At 46.3% G+C, this 12,466-nt stretch overlaps 1 protein-coding gene across 4 annotated transcripts in view; it reads right to left on the reverse strand.

Moving 5' to 3' along the window:
* The window catches only part of HIPK2 (homeodomain interacting protein kinase 2), a 179,061-nt gene that overhangs the window by 41,759 nt on the left and 124,836 nt on the right, over window positions 1-12,466 (reverse strand). For all 4 annotated transcript variants that reach the window (XM_069462040.1, XM_069462038.1, XM_069462037.1 and 1 more), the window contains exons 3-7: window positions 9,673-9,796; window positions 9,263-9,382; window positions 7,441-7,527; window positions 5,395-5,579; window positions 3,574-3,736 (exon numbers count right to left, since the gene is read on the reverse strand). In XM_069462040.1, the coding sequence (XP_069318141.1) occupies window positions 3,574-3,736; window positions 5,395-5,579; window positions 7,441-7,527; window positions 9,263-9,382; window positions 9,673-9,796 (679 nt within the window). The remainder of the gene's footprint in view (window positions 1-3,573; window positions 3,737-5,394; window positions 5,580-7,440; window positions 7,528-9,262; window positions 9,383-9,672; window positions 9,797-12,466) is intronic.

Below are 12,466 nucleotides of genomic sequence, written 5' to 3' on the forward strand. Positions count from 1 at the left end.
GATGGGAGGAGGTTACCAACAGCTTCAGATTTAATGTTGTCTACAAGAGATTTTGCCTCTAGAAGTTTATAAGGACTAGGAAACATGGAGAGAAAGAGCCACAGGATGCCTTGGACACACATACAAGTAGAACTTAAAGTAGGGTATGTATGTGTGTCAAATATGATAAAAAGAACAATGTCGTTTTGCATATGCTTTGTATACTTAGAAAGATTCTGTGCTGAATTTCAGTGCAAGGCAAATTAATTTGTTTGAAAATAATCACTAAATTGAGTAGCACACGTCTGGATTTTAACTATGTGTGTGTTTTTGCAGCATCACATGGTCTGCTCCAGGTAGCATGGCTGGGGACATGCATGTGCACATGTGGGTATCAGCATCTGTGTTTTGTCACTGATGACATGACTTGCACTTCCTGTTTTCCTTATACCACCATCTCTTCTGGGGGCCCCCTGGTGTTTTCCTCCAGCCTGTATTGGTTCCTTTTTCTTCTTGATTCTGTAACACACAACCTGTTTGTTTTACCTTGCCCTTACTCTGCATTTTGCTATTTTGCATTTTGATTTATCTATTTTGCTTATGGCCTATCTCACCATGGAGACCACGAGCTCCTTGAGAGGTTGAATCTTCCAGCTCATTGAATCTTCTAGATTCAAAGACAAGTGGAACTTGTGTCTTGATACGGGCCCAATCTCCAGTGTGACCATTAGACTTGCAGATGGTTTTCCCCATTTCTAGTCCTGCTTAAGGATCAGCTGAAGAAACACATGTGAGGGTGACAGAGTTATCTACTTCTCTATAGCCTCTGTAGCTCTTGGAAAGGGAACTAGCCTATCGCCTGTCAGAGGGGCACAGACAGAACTGGGCAGAGCTGTTGCAGCCGACAAATAGAAATAATGAGAAGAAGCAAGTTTATTGATAACATGGGTTTTCCAAAAATAGAGGAAGTGACTCCTGGAAGCAGTTGTAATAGATGTTAAAATGGTTTGACATCCGGAAGGAAGGGGTTTGAGCTTGGCCTATAAACACAAATTAAAATCCTTGGTAGAGGCTAGGTCCAAACAATAGAATCCCATGGAATGTTAGAGAAGTGGCTGATCCACAGGATCAAACAAGGAGTACCCAAGGGAGGACTCCTTATTCGATATGTTACTAACTGTGTAACCTGAAAGTTTTAGAAAGTAGAGGAATCAGCTTCCTTGAGACATAGAGCATTATGGATTACTGACCCAGCTTCCTTCAGATGTAAAGGAATATGGATTAGTGACCATTTGGGAAAAAGTCCTTTGGTCAGTCTACTGGATATATGTTAAGAGCTATATGTTAATTGTTTATGTAATTCAATATAAAACTTCTAACATAAAACTATGGATATATTTTATTGCTTCTATATATCTACATGGGCAAACAACTCCAAGGAACACATGTAGAAAGCAAGCTACCAGAACCACTAATGAACAAAGGAAGTCTTGCTGGATTTAAAGAGCAGACACCACCTAGGAAAGCATTCGGGGGCCTCCGTAAGACTTATCTGGTGCTGTTTATATACATATTTAAGAGGCCACACTCTGAAGCCAGACCGCTAGGTTCAAAGCTCAAGGTCTTCTCTGATGAACTAAGAAAGTAGCCTTGGGCATGAGGCTTTTTGTTGCTCTGTGACTCAGTTTCCTCCTCTTACATAGAAATGATATTATTAATAATACCCACCTGGCAATGCTGCTGGGAGGACTGAGTTATGATACACTTACGAGAGTCTGGCACATGATGTATTGAATAAATGTTCGCTATGAATAATGGTATTTAATAACATTATCAGCAGAGGGAAAACATAGCTTAGTACTTAAGTCTAGGTGTATCCTAATTTTTTTTCTGATGTATTCAAAAGTAGGGCACAGTGGAATTCAGTGCAAGAGAATGGAAATCCTGTTCTCAGACCCATTGACTTTGTAGGATGTCATTTCCCCTTACCTAAAACTCTGGCCCAAGCACTGCACTAAGTCACCAGCCACTTTTACTGTACCCCAGTCCCGAGCCAGATGTGGACAGTCTCGGTGCTGTGGAGAAGAGGGCTGTTCTTATTTGATAACTGAAGCCCTTTAGTTTTGCAGAATCTTTGTGACACTCCTTGGAATGGAGGTGGCCTCCCCTGGTATGGTCAGGGACTCAGGACCACAGTCCTCTGGCCTAGTGGAAAGACATCCACAGAAAGGACAGCCTGATAGGGACACTCCACCCAACACGATGCACACACCTGAGGGGTACCCTCCCCTCCGCCATCTCTCGGATGCCTTTGATATCAGATGGGGTGACAGATGGCAGAGGGGGATGGGCAGTTTGTGGTTAGGGACTTAAGATCAGGTGTCTCTTGAAGATTGATGGGAAAAACAAACCTTTTCAAGGAGGTAACGAACAAAACCATGGTGACAATCTGTCAAGAAGCTCACAAGCCTTAAGGGCTAGACAGGAATGTTTGCTTCTTTGCACTTTTAAGCACTAGAGAGCATTAGCTCTTCACGGTAAGGAGAGCTTCAGGAACACTAGTGGCCCCCAGGGGGCAGCAGACTCCGGGTGGCCTCTCCTAGGGGCCGGGCAGGGGGAGAGATGGCAGGCTGGGAAGGAAAGCGTGGCCTTAGCAGCCCGACATGCTACGTGAGTAGCCTAGGGAAACGGGGTGATCAGGGGAGCAGCTGAAAAGCAGGGGTCACTGACTCTTCAGTGACGGGAGGGGACCTGTCTAAAAGAGTAGGCGCAGGTGAAGGTATTGACACTTCAGGTTTATAGCATAAACACTCCTCTCCTCTGGAGGGTGAGGGTGTGTGTGTGTGTGTGTGTGTGTACACATACAGACACAGGAGTGGTGTCATCGCAGATTGATATTAAGACAGAAAAATCTAGGGACATTTCTTTGGGGGATCTGGGATGACTGGAAGATGGGAGTAAAATTCTCTTAGATACTAGTGGCATTCTGAGCTAGGACTCGGAGATTGTTCATTCAATAAATATTTCCTGGGTGTCACCCATGTTTCAAGCAGTATGTCAGCTGCTGGATTCTGCCCATTTTCTACAAAAGTTGGAAGTCTATAAGAAGAAAACCTTAGTTTCCTGGTGACTTTTAGTTTCAGCTGCTGGGATTCTGGTGACAGAACTTGGCGAAAGGACAGGTTTTGTCTGTCCTGAAAGGAGATCAGGTGGATCCAGCAGTGCAGGGACGAGGGGAGGGGCCTGGACTAGGTGGTCACCTGAGTCCCTTCCAGTTCTAGAATTCTTTACCAGGCAGATGTCAGGCATGAGAGGATCAGAGCGACTCCATCATCCTATTCCCACAGCAGGACAGAGGAAAGCAGAAAGAATTCCCTTTGCAAGTTTTATCTGAGACCTTTCAGTGGGGCCAGTGGTCAATCCAAAGAGCACCTGCGTCTCCCAAAGGAAATAGTGCCGGCAGCAAATACTTTCTTACATGGTCGGCCAAGACAGTAGAGGAATTCATCTCTGCCTAGGTTTGGTGGGAAAATACGAGTCCTGGTGCTCTTATCTCGCAGCCCCGCCCGCCTTTCCCCTTTGCTCCCCACTTACCTGGTTGTGGACAGTGGTCAGCTGGTTGTTAAAGGTCATGGTCAAGTTGGTGGACGTGCTGGGGGCCACGTGTGTGATGAAAGGAGTTTTGCTCTGGTTCACCGTGTCATACATATTCACCCGACGCTTGCAAATCTCCATGTTCTGGAAACATGATTTGACGCTGTTCGTGCAGAAGGCAGAAGAATATAGAGACGTAAGGGGAAGGTGAGAGGGTAATGTGGGATAAAGGGGAAAAAAATGGAGAAAGAAAAGGAGAGAACGGTTAATCTAGTAAACAAGACAACCAGGGAAACTAAACTTCAGATCTAAGTTTGCTGGACTTCTTGTGCAAAGTCTGTGCATTTGACAGAGTCAAGGTTATTTAGATGAATTTCCCTCAATGTCCTATGACCCTTTCTCTCCATCCTGTGTAGAGAAAGGTTTCATATGTCACAACAGACCAGACTGCTCTGCCCGCATTCTCCTCATGTTACTAATCTGCCTACAGCTTCGCTGCTCATTCTCAACTCTCCATGTGGTTTCTGGCCCATAAGCTTACCAACATGTAAGCTCTAAATGCGAATATTGAACAGCAGCTTACAACCTGCCTCTACTTCCCCAAAGACAACTCTGCTCCTGTGCTCACCTTTTCCAACTACCCTCAGTCACCAGCACCATCTAGGGGATGGCCAAGGAACTCTCCAGCCCAACACCTCAGCCGTGTTGCCACTGCTCAAGTCCCCTCTGTCTTAAAAACAATCCCCCTCAACCCCTCCCTCTTCCCCCCTCTATTTCTTTTCTCCCCTTTCACAGCCTCACTTCATGAAAGGTTGCTGTCTGTGTCTTTACCTCAGCTAAGCTGGTTTCTGCTTCTACCAATCCACTGAGACGGCTGTCACTAAGTCACCAACTTCCAAGTTGCTAAATCCAGTGGGCATTTTTTCCAGACTCATCTTACTTGTGTGGCAGCAGATAGATCTTTGTTCAACAACGATCTAACCAGCTATTCCCCTGCTTAAAGATCTTTAATGACTTCCCATTGCTCTTTGGATCAAGACCAAAACCCTTAACATGTGCGGCTTGTCCCCAGCTCGTCCCTGCACCTCATCATCTCACCCACTGTCTCCCAAGTCGGGTGCACAGCCCAGCCCATGGCAGAGTGTCCACACAAGGCAACACCCTGCCTGCCCATGTCCTCCTCTTCTGCATCCTCACGGGTCAATTCCTCAGGATCTTCCTGGCTTGCCACAAAGGGGGCTCCCTTGAGATAGGCTCCTATCGCACCCTGTAATCATCCCAATAACAGCCTGGTGGTTGGGGCATCACTTGTTTTATACTGTTCTGTCCCCCTTGGACGGATGGGGGCAGAGGCCCCATCTGCTTTGCTTACCATTGTAGCCCAGCACACAGCATGCTGAATAAATGAATGAACAAATCCAAACTAGACCAAGCCCGCTCCAGGATGGTTCTGGGAGTAATAACCTTTGCTCCACAGACGCTGCTGTTTTAGATACCTCCCTTCCTGCACAGACACCCAGAACCGGTTCATTCAGCTCTGTGCTCTCCTGTGCACCACTGTGCCCTCCTTTTAGTATAAAACCAACTGTGGCCCAGCTCCCCAAACCAGTCATCCCCCATTTTTATAAATGTTTTATTGAAAAGCAGCTTCACTCCTCTGTTTATATATTACATCAACAGCAGCTTTTAGCTACGGCGACAGAGCTGAGTAGTTGCGACAGAGACTGAATGGCTGCAAAGCCTGAGATATTTACTGTCTGGGCCTTTAAAGAAAAAGTTTGCTGACCCCAAGTATAAAGCATCGAGCAGGAGGACACATACTGTGTACTATGGGGAAAATCGAGTAAGTGTGTCATGGTGACAAAGGGGTGGTTTAGGGTTTCGATCGGAGTGACTCTCTTATCAGCGTCTATGGTCAGCATCTTCTTCAACAGGTCAATGAACTCCCGCCGGTCTGCCTTTTCCACCAACATGTCACTCCCTTCCAAATCTGTCGTCATGTTTACCTGGAAGCAAGCAGGGACAGGTTATCAAAGACGCCAGCATGCCTCCCCTCTCCTGACACCCCAATCCTCCACCCTGCAACTTCCTCCTGATCTCCCGAGCCCCCCTCCCAGTTCCCAGGAGGCTGTGCTCTGCCCCCGTGGAAGGCGCCGCCCACGTGTTTTCATTGCCCACAGCATGCGGCTTTTCTCTCTGCAGGGAAGGCAGAGGTGGCCATGCACCAGCAAGGGGAGAGGGCCACTGCTGGGACCTGCAGATATATCTAAATGACAGCACATAAACTGCTCATGCTTTAATCAGTTATGTTGAAATGCAGCTCTCATCATACCTCATTAAAAATAACCACGAGATGAAAAGAATTCTGCAGACCGATTGCATAATTATGTGAGTGTACTTAATACTATTGAACTGTGAACTGTACACATAAAAGCTGAGATGGTAAATTTTGTTATGTGTGTTTTGCCACAATTTAATTCTTTTTAAAAAAAGAATCACAACCAAGCAGTAGAAAATAAGATGAAAAAAAAAAAAAAAAAGGTTTATTTATTTCACCTTTAGAGGAAAATGGAAGGGCCTCAGTGCACCCTTCCTGTCTACAGTGTATCATCCTTCTCTTGGCTTCTAAGGTGGGGCCAGAATTATGAACATTTTATTCTCTCTGTTCACTGGGGTCACCTCTGGCCAAGACAGGCAGGATATCTGAACACAGGATTTTTCTCCCAAGAGCAAGTCTATACTAGGATAGCCTTTAAAGGCTTGTTTTGTGGTGATATTTTCCAAGATATGCTCTGGAAACCAATTTCAGTTTTCTCAGAAAAATCTAAGCTGCTAATCAACTGACAAGTATACTTATACTTTACTCAGAATCATGGTTTTTGGTTACATTCACCTACAGTAAGAGGTGTGCTAAGTGTTTATTGGTCCATAGCTTTGTTTCTTATTGCTTTAAAGAAAAAACTCCCTTCGGGTTGCCCTGATTTTAGACCAGTCTTCACATTAAAAGTAACTGAACTTCTAGAATTTTCTCTATGGCTCAAGGGTGACAGTCTATAGCCCCTGCCAGTAAGCTGAGACTGTGTAGTGGATTGAACTGTGTCCTCCAAAAAGATAAGTTCAGGTCCTAATCCCCAATAACTGTGAATGTGACCTTATTTGGAAATAGGGTCTTTGCAGACCCTATCAAGTTAAGATGAGGTCACACTGGTTTAGGGTAGGCCCTAAATCCAGTGATTAGTGTTTTCAGAAGAGAAAGGCAAGGGAGACTGGACACAGAGAACAAAGAGACACAGGAATGAAGGCAGTGAAAAGAAGGACACAGAGATGGGAGTGATGCAGCTACAAGTCAAAGAATGCTGAGGATTGCCCGGAGCTTCCAGAAGCTTTGAGAGAGAAATGACTGCTTTTTCCCTAAGGTCTTCAGAGGAAACATGGCGTTGCTGAAGACTTGATTCCAGATTTCTAGCCTCCAGAACTGTGAGAGAACAAACATCTGTTGTCTTGAGCCGTCCAGTTCTCATTGCACCTTGTTATGGCAGCTCTGGGAAACTAATGCCCTGAATCCCAGGCATTAAACTCACATGTACTAATGGGCTGGAATTCTTCTCCGGAAAACATCAGTACTATTTTACAAATGGAACCAATAAACTGAAGCTGTTTTTAAGGAGCTGGAATAAGGTTTTAAAAATGTTCCACAAACCAAATGGTATTCTTACTAAGGCTGGCATATAACTGTTTAAGGTCAAGGTCAACCACTGCACTTGAGCAATGTGGATTTCTACCCAGTACCCTGTATTACTCTTGCAGAGGTCTTGCTGCACTTGGTTTTTAAAGGGCTTACATTGCATACTCACCCATGAAGCTTACCTGAGCCATATCATCTAAACAGTTGAAAATGTACTTTCTTGCTTCTTTTGACTTAATCCCTGTCTCTGCTTCATGGTCATCTGGTGTCTGTCAAGAGAGGCAAAAGCTGATTGGTAACGTGACTTATCTCCTAGCCACAGGGACTCAAACTCTCCAGTTTCTGCTTCTGGCAGAAGGTCTCTTTCCCACCGTTCAGAAAAGGAGACTTTGATTCTTCTTAAAGTGACCTGCACATTCATTCCTTTCTCTCTTCACCCATGCTAACCCATCCCTCTTCCTCCCCGTGAACACCTGTCGGGGGCTGCTCTGAGTCAGGTATGGAGCATTCTAGGATGAGTCAGATCTGCCACATCCCTGATCACCCTACAGCCTTGTCTGAGTTTAAGGGATAAGGTAAGATTCCATTGTGGAGAATCGGAAGCCCTTTTTCATGGGTTTTAAAACTTTATTTAACAAATCCTTATCCACATACCTCTTGCTATGTGCCAGGCACTGTTCTAAAGCACACTTACTTGTTTAATACTCCTCACAGCATATTAGGTAAGACAATTACTAGCCCCATCTTCCAGATGGGGAAACAGGAATAGAAAGCTCAAGGCACTTGCCAAGGTTGCATGTGGCTCCAGAGTCCGTGTTCTGTGCTGCTCTCCGCCTGGGGCTGAGATACAGACATGTCTTTCCCCCATTGGCTTGGGAGACTGCTGTTTCCAATTGCTATGGGTTTTTGGACTCATCCATGGATCAGAGGTAATTAATCCTCAAAATCTCACTCAAGGACAGCACACCTGGAGTGGCTTAAATCCTAGGAACAGCTGGACGTGTAGGACTGAGGCTCTTTAGTAAGACACAGAAGTGAACCCTGCCTCTGGCCTGGCCTCACCCTCCTCCACCTGAGGACTCTTTTTACTAGACCTGACCTTGACACTCACCCTCACAATTGCCAAATGCCAGGCCTCCCATCACTAGCCTAAGAGTGTGTGGTTAGCTCTCAAATCTCTTTTCTCAATATTTTACCACTACTGGCCACACGTTATCTTTAAACCATATTAGAATTTGGCTGTAGGTTCCATCAAAAAAAATCTACCCACCCACCCTCTTGCAAAATGAACATAAAACATACTTAAGACTTTATTATTTTCTTTTTACCAGGAAAATACATTAATTTTAATGACTAAGCAGAGATCAAAGTGAAAGCGAAATATGTTTCTGTTAAAGTAAACCCCCCAAGGGTTTATGGTGGGCAGCAGCGCTCTGCACCGCCTGCGGGCCTGTGCGAACCAGACCCTCCCTGGGCCCCTGGTGCACTCCCACTGCTTAGGCAGCCTCCGTCTGGAAGACCCTCCCCCACTTCTCTATGGGGCAAAGACCCTCTTCATTCTTCAGGGCACAGCTCAAATGCTCCTCCCCGGCCCTCTGCCACTGGTCATATTAAGTGCTCCCTCCCCTTGGCTCCCACATTCTTTTCCTCCCAGGAACAGGGCACTTATCACGATGGGCTAGAGCTTGCGGCACATGGTCCAACCTCCCTCTGGACTGTGAGCTCTCAAGGGCAAAGTGGGGCCCATTTCTATCCCTAGCACAAATGAGACAGTCATCAAGGCTTATCGGATTAAATCCTGGGAGTCCACAACCATAACTTGGGACTCGAGCTTCACAGGTGGCAGTAGGCCAAGGAGAAGAGGTGCTTTTGAACATTCAGACACACCACGTATTAACAACAGCCCCCCTGCCCCCATTTTGCTGAGCTCCCCCCAGCGGGACTGTGCCCCTCGTCCCTGGGCGTTGGGCCACTGGTGAGGAGCGGAGGGGAAGCTCTTCCTACCTTCAGCCTCCACAAAGGATACGGCGAGTCTGTGTCACGGTTGAAAAATCTAGTTGTCTTTGTCCCTGCACTTAATAAATATTCAGCTGGCAAACCCTGTGTTTGTGAAATATACCGAATCTGCAAGAAAAGATGAGAATGAGGTCAGGGCTTTTCCTGTCACCGTACATATGGTACACTAATGGCTCTAGGGGCTTTGAGAAAAATGAAAATGACAATTTTATAGGGAAAGAAAGAAGAAAAAAGAAAAAGGGAAGAGCAAAAGGAATAAAGAAAAAATAGCAAGGCTCAGGGAAGCAAGGTAACACCCATAATCCCATCCCTTTGTCATGCTATAAATGAAATGCTAATCCAGGGTACTTTCCAGACGAAGAATGAGGCCTGTGAATACCTGTGCCATCTGGACCCACCTGATCGTACTCTGAAGCTCCTGGATATAACGGCCAGCCCAGGAACAGCTCTGCGATGACACAGCCCAAGGACCACATATCAATCGCCTCACAGAATGGTAAACCAAGGATGATCTCAGGGGCCCTGAAAAGGAGAAACAGAAGAAACCATTAGCAATTTGGAAATGCAGGCAGCTATTTCTATATGAATTCTGTCTTCCACACCTGGGATGCCATTACCGGCTCCCCCATGAAGGGCCTATGGTGCTCAGCGCTGCGTTGCAACGATCCTTCCATTCTCTGGCTTGGTTTTCCTATCAGCGGACGACCCAGGTAGATGGTTGGCTGAGATGAAGCATAGGTCTGTGGCTTTAGAACAGCCCTACAGGGAACCACGTCTACTGACTTCGCTGCCATCGCACCCCAATCAAATGAACCAATAACCACGTTAGAGATACTCTGAAGTTATCTTTTGTAGCTGAAAATCTGGGAAGCTAATCTGTGGAGAATGCATGGTTTTTACAAAGGAATTCTGAAATCCAGGTATTATGTTTTCTTTTACCTATTGATCAATCGATCAATGAACCAACAGGGTCTCACTATGGTGCCCAGGCTGGAGTGCTGTGGCTATTCCTGGGTGCAATCATAGCACACTACAGCCCCCCAGGCAGCTGGCTGCAAACAGTTCCAGGTATTCTGTTTTCAGGAATATGTAAAACAAGCTTCCCCCACCCAAAATAATCGGATTATGTCCAATATCTGTTCACGGCAATGATCACTTGCTTAGGAATTTGCATCACACCTTCCCAAGGAAACAGTGCTGTTTTTCCCATTACCTTCTAAAAAGTTAATCTTAAAAGTTATCTAATATTACAATTGTAGAACCCTATTCATGAACACATAGTCTGAACAGGAACCAGAATTCCATCATAAAGTCCATGAACAACCTGCTCCTGGCTGTAGGAGTTACGTTCCTTCATAACAACAACAAAGTTACAGACCGGAGATTCCGAAGGAAATCACCAAACTCAAAGGGAAAATTTCACGAGTAGCTGGTAAGCAAAACTAGAGAGACCAGAGAGCACATCTTTTCTAAGAATCTGTCATGATTAGGTAGGGGTATGTTTTGGAGAAATCAGGCTCGAAGTTTGAGATATGAACACAGCTTATGTTTTTAAAGAATGTGGCCCAAGGCACTGTGCTGATAATGAAATGCATTAGCCTGACTTTTGTTTTCTCTATAAATTTTCCACTTGACTAAGCAGCGTTGGAAGAGGCTACTTTCCCACCCTTTCCGCAGCAAGAGTGGGAGTGACGGGAGCTGGGGAGACTTCTCTCTCTCGGGTACCTTTCTCCCACCTGGCATGAGGGGGAGGAAGGCAGCAAGCAGAAACGGTCTCCGATCTTCTAGCTGAATTTTCCCCACTTAAAAAGCACCCCTTTTCCCCCTTTAAATTTGTTCCTGTTGCTCATCTATTTTCCTCTGATAGTATTGAGGAAAAAAAAAAAAAAAAACCCAAACCCAAACATGTCTTGTTATACAGTTTTGATTTTTCAGATGTAAAATGGAGTTTATTCCCTTCCTCAGAGCTGAGACTCGGCACTCCACCGGGTGCTCCTAGAGCGCCATCCGTAGCCGCCGGTCTGGGCAGCAGGAGGGAGTGACTGCCGGGGTGCGGCGTGAGCTGCCTGGGTGCTACTGATTCAGACTTCCACTGTCCCTGTCCCTGCTGGGCATCCCCAGCTGCCTGTGCTCTGCCTGGCACGTCACCCCCTCTGGCCTTTGTCCCCTTCAGTCCTCACTGCTGAGCAGTGGTGTGAGCATCAGAGGCTGCCCTTGTCCTCAGGCCTGAGGAGCTGGGATGCCCGCGGTAGCTCAGTGCTTCCTGCTGCCCCTCCTGTTTCATGTGGCCTCGGCCCCACCTCCTGCCTCAGTCACCTGTGTCAGTGCTGCCCACACACCAGGGCTTCCAGATTCACTTATCATTCCTGTGACTGATGAGATTATCACCAGATTGCCTCTAGCAGTGCCTTTAGAGATCATTAGAGTTTATTTAAAAAAAAACCACATCTCTTGGAAAAGGAGGGCTATCTGAAAAGAGCATTACAAAGAAGATTATGCTGTCAGAAACTGCTTTCCTTTCCGCCCTCCCTGTTCTAGAGTCAGAGATGCTCCCTTGCCTCCTCTCACGCGGACTCAGGCCTCTGCTCAGGAGAAGAGTTCTGGTCCTGGGCTGCCTTCCCTAGGCTACTGGATTAAGGGTCCAGCACATTCTCACCTCTGCCCCCCTATTCCTGTCACCTGGACCCTTGGTTAGGCCCTGCCCTCTCAGAGCCCTGATGTTTGGATGTTTGATACTCCAGTCTCCGGGTTGGGTCTTAAGAACAGGCTTAAGGACTTCTCTGGACTTGACCTACCAAGTCTCTGGACTGGACCTTGTCCCTACCAAGTTAATCAACTGGTTCTCATGGCCCAAGAAGGCAGTTTCTAACAGTTTCTGTTCCCTGGTGGTGTACAAGGCAGAATCTAACAACTAAGCCTGTCACACAAAGGCACTTTAGTGATGTTCTTTGGTAAGAAACACCAGACGTAGATTTCGACAACTGACATTACATGAGCAGGCCCTGTGAAAATTGCTTAGTCCACCAAGAAAATGAAACGGCAGCCATTCATGGTGTCATGATATGCGCAGCAGAATATTCTTGCTATCACCACAAAGAACAAACGTGTGAGCATCTGGCCAGGTGGCTGGGAGACAAAGAGAAGCACGGTCCTCTCTGTGAGGCTCCGCTGCCGGGAAGGCAGCACCAAGGC

This window comes from Eulemur rufifrons, chromosome 29 (genome assembly GCF_041146395.1).
Source record: "Eulemur rufifrons isolate Redbay chromosome 29, OSU_ERuf_1, whole genome shotgun sequence".
Lineage (NCBI taxonomy): Eukaryota > Metazoa > Chordata > Mammalia > Primates > Lemuridae > Eulemur > Eulemur rufifrons.